This window comes from Taudactylus pleione, unplaced genomic scaffold, assembly GCF_031769625.1.
Source record: "Taudactylus pleione unplaced genomic scaffold, aTauple2 ptg001435l, whole genome shotgun sequence".
Lineage (NCBI taxonomy): Eukaryota > Metazoa > Chordata > Amphibia > Anura > Myobatrachidae > Taudactylus > Taudactylus pleione.
In genome coordinates this window covers 47,345-70,467 of record NW_028285834.1, presented here as the reverse complement: position 1 = coordinate 70,467, position 23,123 = coordinate 47,345, and the positions used below count along the sequence as shown (strand labels likewise).

Below are 23,123 nucleotides of genomic sequence, written 5' to 3'. Positions count from 1 at the left end.
ATTACATAAAACACATGCAGCTGATGCTATGCACACTGATAAATGGAATGCCGTCTAGCGTCCTTTCTGCAAACATACTGTAGGCATATTGTGGTAGAAGCACTGGAGATGTCTGGGATGGCATATATGTGTGTCCCAGATTCCTATCATATGTGTTTTTAAAACCCCAGGAAAAGTCTGTTATGCCAAACAGACCAGAAAAGCCGGATAATGGGTCCTAGGGGTGTGGATGTGAGAAGAGAATGGAGGTCTCCATCCACAGGCCATTCCAGGTGTTGGGCCTTTCAGTCTGAGAACAGGCTGATTAATAGTTGCACATGGAAGTGGCTCAGATAAGCTGTGTTAGGTTTTGATTCAGTGTGTCACGTACCCTGGGGAGAAACAGACACTGAGGTTTGTTCAGAGACACTGTGACATTTGAAAGTGCTGTGTTTGTGGTAAGGCAGTAGGCCCTGCCACTTGTAGAGAGGGAATAACCTGTCTAGTTAGTGCCCAGACGGGCTAGGATTTATTTTTATGTTTTGTTTATTTTGTTGTGTATATTGCACAATAAAACTGGTTCCGACCAGCTTGCATGAAAACCCTGGACTGGTGTGCTCTTTCCTAGCTGCTGTGTGTAAGGAGGTGTCCATCTACCCCAGGAGAGGGACCTCCTACCCAGACTATATCACAATATATACAACTGTTCCAGAGGCTAACTGATTATAAAGGTAACAAGAATGAGACAGACTTCAAAAGGACAGGTAAAGTTTGGTTTATTTACCACAACAAAATGAACATTTTTGTTGTATTTTTTTTTTTTTTTTTACAAATTAAATAGTATTCATAAGTCAAAATAATGGAGTATTGGAATATAAAGCAACACCCCATTCTGTAGGAAGGAATAGTAAGCAATGTACATATTGGCCAGTGGAATACGGAGGCCATAGGAGATTGCAGATGCTGTTATTTTCTGCGTCGTTTCTTCTGTGCAGGCTTTAGGGAAAAATGTTCTGTTTGCACCCTCCGTGTAGATCTGTGACTGCCCTGACCAGAGATGGTAGGATTCCGGTCAGGGCTGGGGGATGTCACAGCATAGGTGGTGGGCCTCAATCGTTGATCGAGAATGGAGGTTAGCTCCCTCATAGCGTTCCTGTGTATTATGTTGCCCTGCTCCTGGGCCTGGGCCTGTCGCTCCCGAGCCTGGGCCTGTCGCTCCTGGGCCTGGGCTAGTCGCTCCTGGGCTTCGGCCAGTCGGTGAATTCCAGATAAAATATCTGTGAAAATCCGCGAATTCCTGTGTGTCTCCTCAAGCAATTCTGTAAGAATTTCTTCTGGCCTCAGGAGGGGCGTCTCAGGAGGGGTGTCTACTGGGTCCGCAGGTGACGTTGGTGCCTCATCTCCAGCAGTAAACCTTGACCCACCCTCCCTGGAATTTCCCTCAGGAGCAGGCTCTTCAACATCTGTAGATTAAAACAAACAAAAAAATTTCTATTGTGTTTCCAGTAATTTAGAATAAATTAATATTATTTTAAATACAGTACCCTGGGCAACATGCGGGGCTGCAATGTTAGGCATGTCCGTGTCGATACTGGACACGCCTAACACCTCCTCCTCTTCGATACACCCCAGAGCCATCTCTTCTAATGGGGTGTACTTCAATGACTCTGGGGTTCGCCCACCACCTGTGCCCCTCGCATGTCTATGGCGGGCAGCCATCTTTCCCTTCAGCCTGTACTTGAAGTCTGCCCATCTGTATAAATATTTTTAGGTTATTTTTATTTTTTGCTTGTAAAGCTTTGAAACAAAAACATTTTGATTGTGCCCTTATTTACATTTTAATTTTAGAAATAATTAATAAATTAACACTATATAGATATACTGTTGCAACAAATATTTAAAAAAAAAAAAACACTGTTGATATTCACAACATAATACACATTTAATTATAATTTTTTTTAATGTTAACATTACACATTTTGAAATGTGTAAACATTTTTTTAAAACTATCTGAAATTGTAAATGTTTATTAAAAAAAAACAAAAAACATAAATCTATTTCTTACCGTCTCTTCACTTCATGTGATGCGCGGACGATGGGCGCCTCAGTGTTAACAGCTTCGGCAATCTCTTGCCAGATTTTCTCTCTCTGACCGGCCCCCATGTTCCTTGGGCCATGATGGATCCTCTCCATTGCCAGGCTTATTAATATACTGAGCTCCTTCCAACAGAATGGTGGTTGTCTCTTACGGCCCAGTGGTTGAGTTGCTTGGCTTGGGCCTGCTTGTGTTGCTTCATCCTCAGAAGCCCCTGATAAATAACATATGCACATTTATTTAACCGATGTACAACTGTGGCATTTATATCACACTAAAAATGACATCTTCCATTGTATATGAGTTGTAATTTACATGTAAAAACATAACACACACCTTCCTCAGAAAGATATCTCCATCTAAGGTCCTCAGTCACCCTCTCAAAATGCGTGCCAGGGTCCATAACTGCAAGATTTATTGGAGTTTGGGATACTTTGGGCTTTTTTATACAGCCAATCTCGTAACCACCTCCACTGTCTACATAAGGTGTTTTCAGTTCTTTCATTTTGTGCTTGTAGTTGGTTGTGGTTGTTGTGGCTTTGTTGTGATTTATCCTGAGGGAACGTGTCATTTTATATTTCTTGGCCAGGTAAGGTAATGTGAGTGTGAGTCCTTACTGAAAATCTGTGAAAGTCTTTTATTAATGAATTTTTATTTTTTTTCCCCTCTGCTGATTGGTTAACAGGTGCCTTTCCTTGGTTTAACGTTTGTTCAGTGGGTACGTGTCATTTATTTTTCTTGGTGTACTACAGTAGAATTGCGTGCGTATGCAAATAGCGCTTTACAGGGGATGCGGACAAAACAATAAAATATAATATAAAATGCCCTACTCTAAAACACGTCCAAAGGCCGGCATTTGTCCAAGTTTTTTCACTAACGATGTCATGTGAATGACCAACGAATGCCTGCAAAGACATGTGTAAGACGCTTGTAGAGTGGCGATCAATTACACATAGAGGTTTCTGTAACTATTTCACAGCCATAACTAGTGAACACTGACATGCAGCCATTTTTATGTAGACAGCCAATCAGAAAGCACCAGAGCCTTGATAAAGCATGCACACTGTAATATTCGCCATTGCCATCATGAGAGCTGCATCCTTCAGCCGCAGGGAGCTCCGCCTACTTGTGGAAGTAACGGACCGCCGGCTGGGGCATGTGGCGCTCTTTGTGGCAAAGGCCATGAAATTAAGGGGCTACGTGGAGGTGCCTCCGACGCATAGGATGCCACCGCTCCATTGTGCACATGGAACGACGGTGGTCCGACCTAAGGCGCCACACACCGGACCTCCTGGCCCTCTTGCAGGCACTCAACGCACGGAGTAAGTATGCTTTACTATGTGCATGCAGATTAGTGTGACTTGTATGAATGTAAGCCATTCTACGTGCGCACCTCGCGGGCGTGCTGTTGCTTGCTGCTATGTGCACGTGTGTGATGTTAGACTTGTCTGTCAGTTTGGTGCTTCCATTTTGTTTTATTCAGTGGCCATTTTGATTATTCTATCAGTGGTGTACTGTGTAGTGCAAGTGCATTTTGTGTCATAACACAGTAATGTCAGCTATAATAGGCTGTTTTATTTGTTAGTGCTTAATGGTGTGTGTGTCTGTGTGTGTGTTTTATTAAAATCTAGCATAATTTGTTTTTCTTTTTATACAATTTAGCCCAAATCCCTCGCTCCCCTGCACCAACATCATACCGTTCACAAATTGCATCCCCTGGCCAAAAATCCCTCCCTTGTCCAAACAACCTAACCTCCCCAAATTTCTTCCTGACAGTCCTTCTCCAGTGGCCCAGCTCGGAATCCTCGGCAGGGTCCAATTGGGCAGCATCCTCACTGGGAGGACCTGAGGCTGAAGGTACATGAAAAGCTACCGTAACTTACCTCACATGTACAAGTAAGTTTGTATTTGCAGCACTTACAATGAAAAATCTGGGGGGAGACTGGTCGGATCTCTGGGCTGGTAACACACAGTGACATGATGTGAGGGGGAGAGCAGGAGTATAATAGGGGCTGATGGCTCCTGATGTATGAGATACACCAGAGAGTGTGGGGAGGAGACTGGTCAGATCTCTGGGCTGGTAACACACAGTGACATGATGTGAGGGGGAGATGAGGAGTATAACAGGGAATGATGGCTCCTGATATATGAGATACACCAGAGAGTGTGGGGAGGAGACTGGTCAGATCTCTGGGCTGGTAACACACATTGACATGATGTGAGGAGGAGAGCAGAAGTATAATAGGGACTGATGGCTCCTGATGTATGAGATACACCAGAGAGTGTGAGGAGGAGACTGGTCAGATCTCTGGGCTGGTAACACACAGTGACATGATGTGAGGGGGGAGATCAGGAGTATAATAGGGGCTGATGGCTCCTGATGTATGAGATACACCAGAGAGTGTGGGGAGGAGACTGGTCAGACCTCTGGGCTGGTAACACACAGTGACATGATGTGAGGAGGAGAGCAGGAGTATAATAGGGACTGATGGCTCCTGATGTATGAGATACACCAGAGAGTGGGGAGGAGACTGGTCAGATCTCTGGGCTGGTAACACACAGTGACATAATGTGAGGGGGAGAGCAGGAATATAATAGGTGCTGATGGCTCCTGATGTATGAGATACACCAGAGAGTGGGGAGGAGACTGGTCAGATATCTGGGCTGGTAACATACAGTGACATGATGTGAGGGGGAGAATAGGAGTATAATAGGGGCTGATGGCTCCTGATGTATGAGATACACCAGAGAGTGTGGGGAAGAGACTGGTCAGATCTCTGGGCTGGTAACACACAGTGACATGATGTGAGGAGGAGAGCAGGAGTATAATAGGGGCTGATGGCTCCTGATGTATGAGATATGCCAGAATGTGGGGAGGAGACTGGTCAGATCTCTGGGCTGGTAACACACAGTGACATGATGTGAGGGGGAGAGCAGGAGTATAATAGGGGCTCCTGACTCCCCCACTGGGCAGAGACATTTCCCTCATTAGTTTGTACTGACAGAGGATAAGAGATTGCTGTAGTGACTGAGCAAGGACAAAATGTGGCTGTTTTCTGTAATAAGTGTTTATTACTCACCTGTGCTGATATCTGTAGAGATTTCCTCCTCCTTACACTGTTGATCGCCCCTCACATACGTCTCTTCTTCTCCCTCTATATCTTCTGCCTTTATATCACTCAGATCTACCTTAATACAAGTCGCCATAAGTTCTAAAACCTATAAAACCCCGAAGACAATAAAATAACATATTATAATGTGTAATGTCATTGAGATTACAGAATATCAGTGTATAAGACACACACAGCTTCTGTACAGATCATATAGTGACAGTCACTTTGGTATATTGGTGAGACGCTAAATCCCACCTACCTGATGCTCCTGTGGGAACCTGTGATTCTCCTCTTTACAATCCTGGGAATAAAGAGGACGGGGACATCTCTCTGGGGTATTTCTGTTACTGAGTCCATCTGTAGGAGACACACAGTGACTGAGTACATTGTATATATGTGATTATCAGATGATGTGTGTACATAGGGGGCCCTATACCTGCTCTCCCCTGTACAATAAATGACAGTCTCCTCTTACCCAGTGATGTGAGGGGCCGGTGATTCTCCATCATCACGTCCTTGTACAGACTCCTGTGTTCCTCTATGTACTCCCCCTCCTGCATGGAGACATAGACAGTGACATCCTGACAGCTTATAGGAACCTGACACACACAATGATACAGTCATCACCCAGACACATCCCCTGGTGTTACTGTATAATGTCCCATTCCCAGCAGTCACCTCTCCAGTCATCACCCAGACACATCCCCTGGTGTTACTGTATAATCTCCCATTCCCAGCAGTCACCTCCCCAGTCATCACCCAGACACATCCCCCGGTGTTACTGTATAATGTCCCATTCCCAGCAGTCACCTCTCCAGTCATCACCCAGACACATCCCCCGGTGTTACTGTATAATGTCCCATTCCCAGCAGTCATCACCCAGACACATCCCCCGGTGTTACTGTATAATGTCCCATTCCCAGCAGTCACCTCTCCAGTCATCACCCAGACACATCCCCCGGTGTTACTGTATAATGTCCCATTCCCAGCAGTCACCTCTCCAGTCATCACCCAGACACATCCCCCGGTGTTACTGTATAATGTCCCATTCCCAGCAGTCACCTCTCCAGTCAGCAGCCAGACACATCCCCTGGTGTTACTGTACAGTGTCAAATTCCCAGCAGTCACCTCTCCAGTCATCACCCAGACACGTCCCCTGGTGTTACTGTATAATGTCCCATTCCCAGCAGTCACCTCTCCAGTCATCACCCAGACACATTCCCTGGTGTTACTGTATAATGTCCCATTCCCAGCAGTCACCTCTCCAGTCATCACCCAGACACGTCCCTTGGTGTTACTGTATAATGTCCCATTCCCAGCATTCACCTCCCCAGTCATCACCCAGACACGTCCCCTGGTGTTACTGTATAATGTCCCATTCCCAGCAGTCACCTCTCCAGTCATCACCCAGACACATCCCCTGGTGTTACTGTATAATGTCCCATTCCCAGCAGTCACCTCTCCAGTCATCACCCAGACACATCCCCCGGTGTTACTGTATAATGTCCCATTCCCAGCAGTCACCTCTCCAGTCATCACCCAGACACATCCCCCGGTGTTACTGTATAATGTCCCATTCCCAGCAGTCACCTCTCCAGTCATCACCCAGACACATCCCCCGGTGTTACTGTATAATGTCCCATTCCCAGCAGTCACCTCTCCAGTCATCACCCAGACACATCCCCCGGTGTTACTGTATAATGTCCCATTCCCAGCAGTCACCTCTCCAGTCATCACCCAGACACATCCCCCGGTGTTACTGTATAATGTCCCATTCCCAGCAGTCACCTCTCCAGTCATCACCCAGACACATCCCCCGGTGTTACTGTATAATGTCCCATTCCCAGCAGTCACCTCTCCAGTCATCACCCAGACACATCCCCCGGTGTTACTGTATAATGTCCCATTCCCAGCAGTCACCTCTCCAGTAATCACTCAGACACATCTCCTGGTGTTACTGTACAATAATAATAACAGGACACTACAGGCTGCTCCCCCTGTACAATAATAATAATAACAGGACACCACAGGCTGCTCCCCTGTATAAAAATAATAACAGGAGACCACAGGCTGCGCCACCTGTATTATAATAATAATAATAATAATAATAATAATAATAACAGAACACCACAGGCTGCTCCCCCTGTATAATAATAATAACAGGACACCAAAGGCTGCTCTCCCTGTATAATAATAACAGGACACCACAGGCTGCTCCCCCTGTATATTAATATTATTAACAGGACACCACAGGCTGCTCCCCCTGTATAATAATAATAACAAGACACCACAGGCTGCTCCCCCGTATAATAATAATAATATCAGGACACCACAGGCTGCTCCCCCTGTATAATAATAATAACAGGACACCACAGGCTGCTCACCCTGTATAATATTAACAGGACAGCACAGGCTGCTCCCCCTGTATAGTAATAATAACAGGACACCACAGGCTGCTCCCCCTGTATAATAATAGTAATAACAGGACACCACAGGCTGCTCCCCCTGTATAATAATAATAACAGGACACCACATGCTGCTACCCCTGTATAATATTATTATTAACAGGACACCACAGGCTGCTCCCCCTGTATAATAATTTTAATAATAACAGGACACCACAGGCTGCTCCCCCTGTATAATAATAATAATAACAGGACACCACAGGCTGCTCCCCCTGTATAATAATAATATTATTATTAACAAAAACAGGACAACACAGGCTACTCCCCCTGTATAATAATAACAGGACACCACAGGCTGCTCCCCCTGTATATTAATATTATTAACAGGACACCACAGGCTGCTCCCCCTGTATAATAATAATAACAGGACACCACAGGCTGCTCTCCCTGTATAATAATAATAACAGGACACCACAGGCTGCTCCCCCTGTATAATAATAATAACAGGACACCACAGGCTGCTCCCGCTGTATAATAATAACAGGACACCACAGGCTGCTCCCCCTGTGTAATAATAATAACAGGATACCACAGGCTACTCTCCCTGAATAATAATAATAACAGGACACCACAGGCTGCTCCCCCTGTATAATAATAATAACAGGGCACCACAGGCTGCTCTCCCTGTATAATAATAACAGGACACCACAGGCTGCTCCCCCTGTATAATAATAATAACAGGACACCGCATGCTGCTCTCCCTGTATAATAATAATAACAGGACACCACAGGCTGCTCTCCTGTATAATAATAACAGGACACCACAGGCTGCTCCCCCTGTATAATAATAATAATAACAGGATACCACAGGCGACTCTCCCTGAATAATAATAATAACAGGACACCACAGACTGCTCCTCCTGTATATTAATAATAACAGGTCCCCACAGGCTGCTCCCCCTGTATAATAATAATAAAAGGACATCACAGTCTGCTCCCCCTGTATAATAATAGTAACAGGACACCACAGGCTGCTCCCCCTGTATAACAATAGTAACAGGACACCACAGGCTGCTCTCCCTGAAAAATAATAATAACAGGACACCACAGGCTGCTCCCCCTGTATAATAATAACAGGACACCACAGGCTGCTTCCCCTGTATAATACTAATAACAGGACATCACAGTCTGCTCCCCCTGTATAATAATAGTAACAGGACACCACAGGCTGCTCCCCCTGTATAATAATAGTAACAGGACACCACAGGCTGCTCTCCCTGAATAATAATAATAACAGGACACCACAGGCTGCTCTCCCTGAATAATAATAATAACAGGACACCACAGGCTGCTCCTCCTTTATATTAATAACAGGACACCACAGGCTGCTCCCCCTGTATAATAATAATAACAGGACACCACAGGCCGCTCCCCCTGTATAATAATAGTAACAGGACACCACAGGCTGCTCCCCCTCTATAATAATAATAACAGGACACCACAGGCTGCTCCCCCTGTATAATAATAGTAACAGGACACCACAGGCTGCTCCCCCTGTATAATAATAATAACAGGACACCACAGGCTGCTCCCCCTGTATAATAATAATAACAGGACGCAAAGGCTGCTCCCACTGTATAATAATAACAGGATACCACAGGCTGCTCCCCTGTATAATAATAATTACAGGACACCACAGGCTGCTCCCCCTGTATAATAAATATAACAGGACACCACAGGCTGCTCCCCCTCTATAATAATAATAACAGGACGCAAAGGCTGCTCCCACTGTATAATAATAACAGGACACCACAGGCTGCTCCCCTGTATAATAATAATAACAGGACACCACAGGCTGCTCCCCCTGTATAATAAATATAACAGGACACCACAGGCTGCTCCCCCTGTACCGTTACCTGCTACATGACACAATAATGTCTCCCTGGCCCTGTGTCTCAGCTCCTTGTCCTACAGACAAAACAGAGTGGAACGCATACACCGGAAGTCTGGTGGAACGCATTCCCCGGAAATGAGGTGAAATATACACCGGAAGTCATGTGGAACGCACAGCCCGAAAGAAAGGTGGACCGCATAGACCGGAAGTAATTTGGAACGCATGCCCCGTAGTTCAGGTGGAACGCATAGACCAGAAGTCGGGTGGAACGCACAGCCTGGTGACCACATCAGTGTCTGCAGCGTTACTCTGCACTGGCAATCCGGAGAATATGCCGTACAGAGGAGATGGGGCTCTGTGTTGGGGGTAGGAGAGACGGGGCTCTGTGTTGGGGTAGGAGAGATGCGGCTCTGTGTTGGGGGTAGGAGAGACGGGGCTCTGTGTTGGGGGTAGGAGAGACGGGGCTCTGTGTTGGGGTAGGAGAGATGCGGCTCTGTGTTGGGGGTAGGAGAGACGGGGCTCTGTGTTGGTGGTAGGAGAGACGGGGCTCTGTGTTGGTGGTAGGAGAGATGGGGCTCTGTGTTGGTGGTAGGAAAGACGGGGCTCTGTGTTGGTGGTAGGAGAGATGGGGCTCTGTGTTGGTGGTAGGAGAGATGGGGATCTGTGTTGGTAGGAGAGATGCAGCTCTGTGTTGGTGGTAGGAGAGATGGGGCTCTGTGTTGGTGGTAGGAGATGGGGCTCTGTGTTGCTAGGAGAGATGCAGCTCTGTGTTGGGGGTAGGAGAGATGCGGCTCTGTGTTGGTGGTAGGAAAGACGGGGCTCTGTGTTGGGGGTAGGAGAGACGGGGCTCGGTGTTGGGGGTAGGAAAGACGGGGCTCTGTGTTGGTGGTAGGAGAGACGGGGCTCTGTGTTGGTGGTAGGAAAGACGGGGCTCTGTGTTGGTGGTAGGAGAGACGGGGCTCTGTGTTGGTGGTAGGAGAGACGGGGCTCTGTGTTGGTGGTAGGAGAGACGGGGCTCTGTGTTGGTGGTAGGAGAGACGGGGCTCTGTGTTTGTGGTAGGAAAGACGGGGCTCTGTGTTGGTGGTAGGAGAGATGGGGCTCTGTGTTGGTGGTAGGAGAGACGGGGCTCTGTGTTGGTGGTAGGAAAGACGGGGCTCTGTGTTGGTGGTAGGAGAGACGGGGCTCTGTGTTGGTGGTAGGAGAGACGGGGCTCTGTGTTGGTGGTAGGAGAGATGGGGATCTGTGTTGGTAGGAGAGATGCAGCTCTGTGTTGGTGGTAGGAGAGATGGGGCTCTGTGTTGGTGGTAGGAGATGGGGCTCTGTGTTGGTAGGAGAGATGCAGCTCTGTGTTGGTGGTAGGAGAGATGCGGCTCTGTATTGGTGGTAGGAGAGATGGGGCTCTGTGTTGGGGGTAGGAGAGACGGGGCTCTGTGTTGGCGGTAGGAAAGACGGGGCTCTGTGTTGGCGGTAGGAGAGATGCGGCTCTGTGTTGGTGGTAGGAGAGATGGGGCTCTGTGTTGGTGGTAGGAGAGATGGGGCTCTGTGTTGGTGGTAGGAGAGATGGGGATCTGTGTTGGTGGTAGGAGATGGGGATCTGTGTTGGTGGTAGGAGATGGGGCTCTGTGTTGGTAGGAGAGATGCAGCTCTGTGTTGGTGGTAGGAGAGATGCGGCTCTGTATTGGTGGTAGGAGAGATGGGGCTCTGTATTGGTGGTAGGAGAGATGGGGCTCTGTATTGGCGGTAGAAGAGATGGAGTTACAGAGGAGAAGAAGAGACATATGTGACTGATATGAAGGCAGAAGATATACATGGAGAAGAAGAGACATGTGAGGCATGATCAGCAGTGTAAGGAGGAGGAACCCGCCACCTACCGCCCAGGGGTGGCGGGGATATCCCCGGACTATCAGCCTAGGCCAGGGGTGCCCTGGATAGGGGTACCCCTAGATAGGAGGGTTACTCAACTCCCCAGGGATTCCTGGCCTGAGCTGACTAGCAGTCAGGACTGATCCTGCAGCTGGGGGGCCCGGTGAAAGGGCTACCCTGGCTGTGGCATCAGCCCCCCGCTAGTAAGGGTCCAGGGCTGGTTTTAAATATAGGTGTACCCCTACGCAATTTTTTTGCCCCTTGAATTAAAACCAGCCCTGTTCCTGCTTCCTGGTGCTGGTACCTAATTTACGGACGAACCCTATTCATTTTGTTCCCCATAATTTTAGGTACCAGGACAGGTTGGCAAGTCCGGGGCTGGTTAGTGTTTTTTTGGGGGGAACCTCACGTCATTTTAGAAACAAAATAAACCAAGTTTTTTACAGGTACAACACAAGCAGCCAGCACATATCTCACTGATATGTGCAGGCTGCTAGGTCGGGCGAGATTTGCTGTGAGAAAACACTGCAACCTCGGGTCAGTTATCACATCTTCACTTGTAACTTGGGAGAGAAATCTCGATTTGCTTCACCATCGGAAAACTCACTTTCAGCTAAACTCGCTTCTTAGTAAATTTCCAAAACCAAAAAAAAAACCGTCCGAGTTTAGGCGATGCAAATCGAGATTAAAAAAAAAAACTCGACCTATCTCGATTCTTAGTAAATTTACCCCCTAGAGTCACAATGGCGAGGTCTTCTGCTAATAATAGCCAACCATTGTTCCCTTAGAGCTGGAAGCGCTCACTGATACATAAGTGGCCACCTGGTCTTAAAATCAGGTCATTAGTTGTTTTCACGGCAGTCCCAGTGACCACACGATGTTATGCTGCTGATCATGGTACAAGCTTATGCAGGTCTTGAAGGTAGTGATGAGGTTGCAGGGAATGACCTTAATGCAGACTGGCGACCAAGATGATAAAGGTGCAGCCTTGAGGACCTAGGTGCAGTCTTGAGGGCTGAAATGAGTTGGCTGCAGATGGTGGCAGCTAGATGGTTATGTTGCTGGTATGGTGAGGCTGCAGGCTAAGGTCAGGCTAGAGGAGACTGCGGCTTGCTGGAAGCTTCCCCAAGGCTGGTACACTGCTCTGGCTGGTAACTGCCGCAAGTGAGGATAAAGATGTTTGGCGGATTTCACAGCAAAGGAATGAGTCTCTCATGGTTAGACACTGACAGGCAGGAGAAAGACTGGCAGGAACTTGGAATACACGCTAGGAGACGTTATATCCGGCAAGATGGCGCTGAACCATCAGGTTTATAAAAGATATCGCACCAATGGCTTGTAAGGCAGAAGATTCACTAATAGCCAGTAACTGAGACAAAGCATGTCAACCAGTAGACACAGAAGTGCGTGCGGAAGCCCGGCATCTAGATCGCCTAGCAACTGCAGGCGCCGGCCCAGTGTGGCGGCTAGGTTCGCCCAGCAATAGAGAGGGGCTGTCTGAAGCTGCGGACCTAGAACACGGCATCCCGGAAGGAAAGCGACAGCCAGGGCATGTGAAGGGTAACAAGCGTCAATGGCGGCTTGTGAAACGCACAATGTTTCCCTCAAGTATCTATGCTTGGATGCTCTGTACTGGTTCTCTTCATCTGCTGACCTGTCTCTGTATCCTGCTCTGCCCTTCTGCTTTCTTCCTTTTTCTGCTGTGGCCTGCCTGTGCCCTGCATCATTCCCCTACCCTGCCCTACTGCTTCCCCCGCTCTGTGCTGCCATCATTCTGTGTTCCTCTGTCCTGCTGCTCTCCTCCCTCCTCAGAAGTTGTGAATAACCAAAATTCAGGCTAAAGTAGTAGCATGACTCTGGCTGTGTCCTTCAACCACTGCTTGAGGTTGAAGGACGCAGAGGCTGCCTAATGTTTGTATTTTGCTACCTGTGTGTACAACTGGAGAACTTCAAGTAGTATACGTGCATGGATAGGACGTACTGACAATTTAGCCTCCAAGGCACCAGTGTTTGTGTGTGAGGGCAGTGGGTGGGCTTTGTGGTTGGGCAATGGCTAATGAGATTTCTTGTCATTTGATGCTGCTTGGCCAATGTGTGTTTGGAAATACTACTCACCAAAGTCTTTAATTTTGAGTGACTTGTCCAATATGGCCATGCAGGGATGGGCATAGGATGCCGGCGCTTGGGATTCCGGAGGTCAGAATACCGATGCCGGCGTCCCAGCAGGGTTAGAATACCGACACTTGTCGGTCAGTATTCAAACACTACCACTCTCCCTGCCCTAACCCTCCCTTTCCGGTGCCTAAACCTCACCTCCCCGCACCATAAACCAAACCCTCCACCCCTAGTGTCTATACCTCCCCGGTGCCTAAACCTAACCTCCCCCCACCATAAACCAAAACCTCCCCCAGTAGTGTCTAACCCTCCCCCTAGTGCCTAACCCCTAGCCCTAACCCCGCTATATACCAACTGGATGCCAGCACTGAGATTCCGGATTCCGGCGCCTGCACTCCGGCATCGCGACTATCGAGATTTTAACCGCATCCCAGCCACGCAGTCTAAGTCATTGGGGTTGGGTCTGGGCAGCATTATTGGTAATGCTGTTGTACTGTCCTAAGCCAATATTTTATCTGTTCAATGAAAGAGTCATATTTCCTGTATTACTAAAGTATCTATTTGCAAGTTGCAAATAGATAATAAAGAGTTGAACATCCTAAACTCCGTAATAGTACAACAATTTACTTCTCTATATAAATAACAGGATGTCTATTACTGTAAATTTATTTATTTCCAGCAGATGGATGCCAAAGCAGGAACACCTTGCAGGGACATCTCATCACATAGTCGAGAAACTGTTCTCTTATTGAAAAACCTGATTGTGGTAAAAGATTTTCAGAAACGCCAAATCATGTTATTCATCTGAAAATAAAAATGAGAGAATAGCAATTTCAGTGAGATGTTATATATAAATATTGATAATGGCAATCCTAATGTTGAAGCTTCTGATTTTATAAATAAAAATGATACAAATAGGCATAAATACATATGCAGACTGTGTACGCAATTGTAAATAGAATTACAGGACTGAATTGAGTTATGGTAGTCTCGCAGTTTTTTAATGTCATAATTTTATTACCATCCACCTATGGGAAAATGTGTGTCATCAATATACAACAGGAATATATCTCTCGTGTGGAACTTTTTAGGTTATACAATTAGTTCTGTAATCTGTTACGAACACACTGTGGGTCATTTACAAAGCGGCATAAGTATGGGCCCCAATTTAAGATGTTACGTGTATTTTTTTATTTGTACAAATATGCCCATTTGTAGAAATTGTTGGGTGTATGTAAGCAAATTTTGGGTTCCTTTGCTGAAAGTGGTCTACAAAATATTTTGTACACAGGGAGATGTTTCAATGGGGTCCAAAAGTTGGAGATAGCTCATTTATGGTGACCCTTCTAGTACAACAAGAGGCTGTGAGGCTTTTGTCCCACCAACAAAACAACTTATGTTTTTCAAAAACTTAGAGTACTCCATTTTTATATGTTACACCTTTTGCACTGTTCAGATGCGTTTCATCACAAAAGCACGTTTAAGGGACATAAGTACTCATAAAATAAAAACATTCAAACATACAAATGTGACAGTGAATATAGTAACAATACTGAATTTGAACCTCTATACTATCCTGCCTATACCTTCTAATATCCTGCCTATAAACCTCTAAGGATGATGCTGTTTGCGTAAGCAGTCATACAGTAAATAAAGACTTTAGACCTTGAACCTGTGTTTCCAAAGCACAAAGTATTATTCAAGTAAAAGTACAGTCAGTTACACGCTATGATCTAAGTACAATTTAGCGCAAAGAAATTATACAGACCCAAGTACAGTTATACATACGCATACGCTTCTGGACCAGATACCGGCATCAGCAAGAAACCTCCGTCAATCAGCATTCAGCAAGAAGACCCAGACTGGGGTCACTACACACACGTTTATACCCTCACAGAAACAGACAACACAAAAGAGAAGCTTGTCGCTGATGCCATTGGTTCCCAAGGGGGATGCATCTGTTACAGAGCAACTTAACAGGTTGATTCAAATAGACACAGTCCAGCCTCTAACAACTGGTTGTCTCTGGTTTCCCGCCTAACAGTTGGTCATATAATGTACATTTCGGTGCTTTAAGTCTCTGCGGTCCATAAGTTGAGAATGCATGTTACGATCTTCACACCGATAATACCGGAATTCTGTTGAAAGAGTGCAGATCAGTATAATATCAAACATGGCTTACTTATCATGTATTAAACCTTAGCTACCAAATACCTTTATTTCACAGCAAGTATAATAAATGAACAAACTTGAATCTTCTACTTTAAAGCTTATGGAACCTTTTATGTGAATATGTAATGTGTAAGTGTGCGGGGTTTGATATAAAGACGCTAGTTAACTTGGGGCAGATGCGTGCGCATGGAGCTAATAAACAGTGTTTTCATACAGGATCTTATGCATTCGCTAATGTGCGACTAGTTAACAGCGCAATTGTGCGTATTTATGTGTGTATGGGGTATAGTGAAAGATGCAATCGCATGATGCTAATAGTAACATCGCCATATGTACTTAAGTGTGAGTATGGCTAAAATTGCGCTGAGCGGCCATTCGCAAAATAGCGTCTTGCGAAATCTCATTTTCAAGATGGCGTCTTGCGGCCAGTCGCAAGATGGCGTCATTACGATCTAATTTTAAGCTGATCTTGTCTCAGCCAATTATCCAGCTTCGACAATAGTCACAATGTTCCTTTGTGATTTAAGACATAAATGAGGCATTAATGAGATGAAGGTTTGGAAAAAAAACAAGTGGTGACATGAATGGAGAGGGGTGGTCTTATTAGGCAGGACCTTCAGTCATAGTTTGCTCTATCCACAAAGCCAATACATAGGTGCAGTTGGGGGATGCAGTCAATATCCCAACCATGGGGATTCCGGCGCTCAGAAATGCCGGTGCCAGAATCCTGACATCTGTCAGAATCCTGGTGCCGGCATCCCAAAGGTAAGTAGGGAGGGTTAAGCACTAGGGGGAGGGTTAGGGTAAGGCACTAGGGGGAGGGTTAGGCACTAGGGGGAGGGTTAGGGTTAGGCACTAGGGGGAGGGTTAGGCACTAGGGGGAGGGTTAGGGTAAGGCACTAGGGGGAAGGTTTAGGCACTAGGGGGAGGGTGAGGGTTAGGCACTAGGGGGAGGGTTAGGGTAAGGCACTAGGGAGAGGGTTAGGGTAAGGCACTAGGGGGAGGGTTAGGGTAAGGCACTAGGGGAAGGGTTAGGGTAAGGCACTAGGGGAAGGGTTAGGGTAAGGCACTAGGGGGAGGGTTAGGGTTAGGCACTAGGGGGAGGGTTAGGGTAAGGCACTAGGGGGAGGGTTAGGGTAAGGCACTAGGGAGGGTTAGGGTAAGGCACTAGGGGGAGGGTTAGGGTAAGGCACTAGGGGGAGGGTTAGGGTTAGGCACTAGGGGGAGGGTTAGGGTTAGGCACTAGGGGGAGGGTTAGGGTAAGGCACTAGGGGAAGGGTTAGGCACTAGGGGGAGGGTTAGGCAGTACAGGGAGGGTTAGGCACTAGGGGGAGGGTTAGGGTAAGGCACTAGGGGAAGGGTTAGGGTAAGGCACTAGGGGGAGGGTTAGGCAGTACAGGGAGGGTTAGGCAGTACAGGGAGGGTTAGGCACTAGGGGGAGGGTTAGGCACTACAGGGAGGGTTAGGCACTAGGGGGAGGGGAAGGGTTAGGCACTAGGGGGAGGGTTAGGCACTAGGGGGAGGATTAGGAACTAAGGGGTATGGTTAGGTTTAGGGTGCAGGGAGGGGGAGGTTAGGTTCAGGCACCGAGGAGGTAGGAATAATAGGGGATGGGACTGCGCTGAACTCTGTTGTATGGGTTACTCTAGTTGCTGTTTGGCGTTCGTGAGGACAGTGCTGACCTCACTTATACAGGTAAAATGAAAAAGTGGGGAACGCTAAGCGCATACTATAGCCTATAAGTCATATGTAATGGAGGAGACGATCTTAGTTGAACACAATGGATTTATTAGATGATATACAAAAACAATAGTAAGCATAAACGTTCTAATACCGGTATAAGACATGAAAGACATATACGTTAAAAACATATACTATGACATATAACCATGAACATGGACTGTGGCCCTGATTCAGACCTGGACGCTCTGAAAGAGCGCTCGCTCTGAATCAGGGCGTTTTTTTTCTTTTTTTTTGACCACCCACAGCTATTGCGAGTGGCCAGGATGATGGTCGCGATGGTCAAGACCATCGTGACCATCGGGCTTGCGACGAGACCCTTGTTGTAGGGTCTCGTGGCCGCAAGCCCCAGAGAGCTTCTGGCTCTAATAGAGCCGGAAGCTCTCCCACTGACATCACTGGTGATGTCAGTTGGGCCGCCCACAAACGGCAGGCATTCGCATGGGAACGCCTCCGTTTGTGAAGCCACCCCCACGCCATGCCTCCAAAACGGTGCGAGCTGTCGATCAAAATCGACAGCCGCCTCCTTTGGGTGCGAGACCCGGAGCGACGGAGCACCCGTCGCTAGTCGGGTCTCGCGCATCCGCACGTCAGAGCCGGCTCCAGCGTGCGCATGCGCAGTGGCCTAACATCGACCCGCTCACGAGCGCATAGCGCTTGTGAGTGGGTCTGAATCAGGCCCTGTGTGCGCAATGATTAGGACTATTACTCCTGCTTTGTGCCGCTGCAGCGTGATACGCCTAAGCGGTTTATTCACTCTGGGCCCGATTCAGCGAGCAAGAACGCACGCACTCGGCCAATGTTTTTGCACTGCGCGTGCATGAGGTAGCCGATGCAATCGGGTAAGTGTACGCAGACCCCTTTCCGATAGTGATTGACAGGAAGTGCCGTTTGTGGGTGGTGATGGGGGGGTGGTCGGAGGCGAACACAGGCGTTGGGACGCTGTTTTAGGGGCGTCCATAATTAAGCCGGTGTGGCTACGGACGCAGTGATGAGACTCCGTGCACACAGGAAGATCCTGCGCGAGGTCTGGTCAACCACTATTATGCATATGTGGGCGATGGTTCTCGATGTTACCGATGTTTACGTTATCTTGCGTACTGATCATGCTGTGAGTAAAGGGAGATGGGTGGATTAATATGGGGCTGGGCATCTGCATGTTGTGCTGTGATTGCCGTGCGTATACATTGATTAGCATATTCTCGCGGCGGCCGGGTGCGTGCGTTCCTTGCTGAGTCAGGTCCTCTGTTCCTTGGAAAGTTTGTCACAAATAGTGGATCAATATCTTGGTATCTTATGGATGGTAAACAAAGTCAGTGTATATTGCTTGGTCCGGAAATTTAAAGGGGCTTGCGGTAATTGCCGCTGTGGACATCAAGGTATACTTCAAATGTTTGTGATAAAGTCCTTGTCCTGGTGTATGGAAAGCAGTGTCCGGTGTGTACAGATTACCTTCTTTCCTTGGGTATAATATCTCCATGGACGTCCTACTGGAGTCCCGAGGGGCTGGGGGTCTGCCGTCCCGTCCACGTTCAGGGCTGTGTGGTACGTAAAGGGATCAGTGATTCCGTGATCTACGCTTTTCGCCTGTAAGGCTTCCTCAGCATTGCACCGAGGAGGGAGGGTTAGGATACTTACCGACAGGTGTTGGTATCCTAACCTGTTGGGATATCAATGACGGTATTCTGACCGCTGGGATCCCGAGTGCCAGCATCCTGTGTATTTGTGTATAAATGCTTGGTGGGGCTGACCAGTAGACGTGCCTGAATACAGCCTCATATACCCTGTATCCCATAGAAGGTACGAAATCACCTGGGTTGGTAAAATAGTAAAAGCAAATATATTTATATTGTAATACAAAAAGACACAGAAAAAGACGTTTTGTACCCACCACGCCGGACACACAAAGCTCTATATCAGGGGAACTACTAGTCCCAGAGCATTGTATTCATTGTACCAAAAGTGCTAAGTAAGAAAAATACCAAAGTTACATTACTTTCGATAGGTCCAGATCAGTCCGCGTTCCTGCCCGGCAAAGTCACAGCCATAAACTTGAGCTGATTATTAATATTCTCAGGTCTCTAAATTAGCCATGATATGGATTTGACCGGTGTAGACAATGCTTCAGTCCGCCTTTCTCTGAAGGATTATGGGCCTGATTCAGACCCACTCGCGAGCGGCTGTCCGCTCGCAAGTGGGTCGATGTTATGCACTGAGCATGTGCACGACGGAGGGAGCTCCGTCGTGCGCATGAGCCAGACGCGACGAGCGAAGGAAAGTCCTTCGCTCGTTGTGTCCGATCAAAGGGGGCGTGCTGTCAATGTTGATTGACAGCACGCCCCCTTTGGTGGGCGTGCCTCCCTGACGGGGGCGTTCCCACGGGAACGCCTCCCGTCAGAAGCCGGCCCACTGACATCACTAGTGATGTCAGCGGGAGTGATTTTGGCTCTGATAGAGCCAAAATCACTCCGGAGCTTGCTGTTGAAAACCTCAACCGCAGGCTCCGGCTCGCAATTTCGATGGTCGCGATGGTCTCGACCATCGCGGCCATCACAAAGCACGCTCGTATAGCCTGTGGGTGGTGACCCACAGCTATACGAGCGTCCAGGAGGCCGCTCCATGAAAATGGAGCCCGGCCCTCATTCAGAGCGTGCGCTCTGCTCAGAGCGTACGGCTCTGAATGAGGGCCATTGAGTTTAAGGAATTAGACACCAGCTGAAACACCTATTATTTTTTCCATAAAATAGAGATATTGGCAATTTAATACGGAGGTGAACTAGACATGATGGAGGCACTCACCTAATACGCTATTAATACCCTTGCATATATAGCAAATACAGTTTTTGAAGGTTCTCCTAAGGGAATTAAATTAATAGATCATTTTTTGTTTCTACAACTAAAATGTGATGGAACAGAAACTTTTTATACAGGAACTTCATGTTTATACTTGGAACCTCTCTTACCAGAATATGAAATATGATCATTTAGATTTTATTTTAGGAGTTGATAACACAAATAAAATAGTGTCAAGTCCGTTTTTAGAAATGTGGAATGAAACAGTTTGATTTTGTACACTAGCTGCTACAACCCCTATTCACAATTTCTCCAATTGTAGTGCTCTATATTTTTTATTCAATCTTTTTTTTTTTTTGTACAAATGCAAATACAAAAAATTAAACCGGAACAATAAAGGAGTACACGTAAACGGGATGTAGGTTTGAGACCGGCGGCCGCGACGCAGTCGGTCTAAATCCCGACAATGGACTTAAGATAGGCGTCGAAATACCAATGCCTATCTGAATCCCGATGCCGGAATCCTGGAGGACGCCAGTCCGAACGAGGTAAGTCCGGGGCGCACTTAGTGTTAGCCCTGGGGGGAGGGGGGGTTAGGTTTACGCAGCGTAGCAAGGTTAGGGTTAGGCACCCCTAGGGGGGAGGGTTAGGCACCACTGGGGGGTGGTTAGGGTTAGGCACGAAGGGGGGAGACTTAGGTTTAGACACTAACGGGGAGTGTTAGGGTGCGGGGCTGTGAGGGTTAGGCTACAAGAAGGGAGGTTTAGGGGGAGAAGGGGAGAGGGAAAGTATACTTACCTGACCCCTATCGGGATACCAACCATCGAGATGCCGCTGTTGGTATGTGGACAGGAGACAACCCGACAGCCGACACTACATACTGATTCCCACAAAAACAACCTGTAAAAATAAATTTTACATTTTCTGAGCAAAGAACACAAAAGATATTTAACTAGAGAACATGAAAAGGGGGGCAGTGATGAAACGCAACGAAGGTAGAGGAGGAAGATGGGGAGTTCTCAGGACACCCCCAATCATAAACAGGCACCAAAAAGCTTTCCGCATGTAAAGTGAAGCAGACCGGTTAAGTGTCAGGGGGACAGCAGTCACCTGAATCGTCCCTTCAAAATCAAGAGACCCCAACGTCACGTTTGATAGGGCGAGGGTATCACTACAGGTAAAGCTGGTAGAGCAACAAAAAGTTCTGTAGACAAACACTTTCATTATGGTTTTCTGTGTGTCATGAGGGAGTCAAGATAGAGTTCCCATTACTTATGGAATTGAATGATCTCCTTTTTCGATATGGAAAAGAGATGAACTTCTATCCCTATGGTGGGAGAGACCATGAAGATTAATTTTCCTTAAGTAGCTTTCTTGAATGAATTTCACAAGAATAGCAAGAAGAGACTTGCTAGATCACATAATGTGTGCAAAGGTACCCGTACCCCGCCTGAACTTAGGGCATAGACCTGTTTCTCCATCCACCATGTGTCACCACAGGAACTGTGAAATATAATCTCTGTAAGGTTTTGATGTGCATCTCCTGCAACCTAGTAGAGCTAGTGGCCTTCAAAGTGTACTCCAAGGACTCCATGGGGTCCCTATCGGCTTGAATAGGAATAATAGCATCCTCAAAATGACCAGGAAACGATTTATTATCTTTAACAATTTATACCAGGAAACGATTTATTATCTATGATTGCAGAAGAAATTCTGTTAATGGATTCACCACCTGAAACCGGAGGAACTTATACAATACCCTCCTGAAGCCATCAGAACCTGGTAATTGAAGAAGTTTAAGATGTTTAATACTCAAAGCCACTTCTTTGGGTAAGTGATGTTAGTTGTGAGTCAGCTACTTGGGTAAGAATTATATGGGATCAGAACTTTGTCTTCATTAAAGTTCCTAAGGACATTCAAAAAGTCTCCGGCGCTCTGTCAGAGGATATCCGACTCATCGTTAAGGATGCGATTGCACAGCCTCTCCTGTCATTCTGCACTAGGTTACAGGGTCTCCCGTTCTTGTTGCCATGGCGGTGAAACAAGAATCTGCCTGTCTCCAAAGTCGTGCACCACTGAACCACTGGGGGTAAGGAGTGTTTTCATAGATTGGAAGGCCTTGGTTAGGTTTTGTTGCAAAGATTAATACCACTTCGGACTGACCATCTGGAGGAGCGCCTTGGGCCCCTTCCAGAAAAAAAATGGGTCCTCTAAGTGGGTCGAGTTGGATTGGACAAAGGAATGCCATGCATATTTTAATATGTCCTGAAATTTTTGTAAGAAGGGCAGGTCCACAGGGGAAAAACAGCCTACAATTATACCAGTTCTTCAGATTGACACAGATTGAGGGATGATCGGTCAAGCCAATAGGCTCTATGTCAGTATAATTTTTTCAGGGGTTCAATGAACCAACGGAGGAAATATATCTCCAATGGGAATTATATACGGAAGAGAGGAACGTACATTCCTTATCTGTAGGAAGTCTGAGATGCAAGAAAGTCTGCAGCAGAAAGTCGGTGGAATGGGGGAAAGAGATTCCATACTGCTGATGCCGCCAGTGTGGTCAGTTATTGGTGTGAACAGCCGGGGGTGTCACCAGCTATTGGTGTGAACAGCAGGGTGTATGGCCAGCTATTGGTGTGAACAACAGGGTGTGTGGCCAGCTATTGGTGTGAACAGCCAGGGGTGTGGCCAGCTATTGGTGTGACCAGCTATTGGTGTGAACAGCAGGGGGTGTGGCCAGCTATTGGTGTGAACAGCAGGGAGTGTGGCCAGCTATTGGTGTGAACAGCCGACAGCGGGGGTGTGGCCAGCTATTTGTGTGAACAGTCGGGGGTGTGGCCAGCTTATTGTGTGAACAGTCGGGGGTGTGGCCAGCTATTGGTGTGAACAGCTGGGGGTGTGGCTAGCAACCAGATGAAGAAAACTACACAGGTCCAGAGACATTAGAATT

General features: G+C 47.1%; 1 protein-coding gene across 1 annotated transcript; it reads right to left on the bottom strand.

Moving 5' to 3' along the window:
* Positions 1-758: 758 nt before the first annotated feature.
* On the bottom strand, positions 759-9,590 carry LOC148442619 (uncharacterized). The gene is made up of 7 exons (XM_088463716.1): positions 9,509-9,590; positions 5,663-5,741; positions 5,447-5,544; positions 5,155-5,293; positions 2,045-2,288; positions 1,524-1,732; positions 759-1,442 (listed from the first exon to the last, which is right to left on the bottom strand). Exons 2-7 carry the CDS (start codon positions 5,694-5,696, stop codon positions 946-948), a joined length of 1,221 nt encoding a protein of 406 aa, XP_088319842.1. The 5' UTR covers positions 5,697-5,741; positions 9,509-9,590; the 3' UTR covers positions 759-945.
* Positions 9,591-23,123: the final 13,533 nt, after the last annotated feature.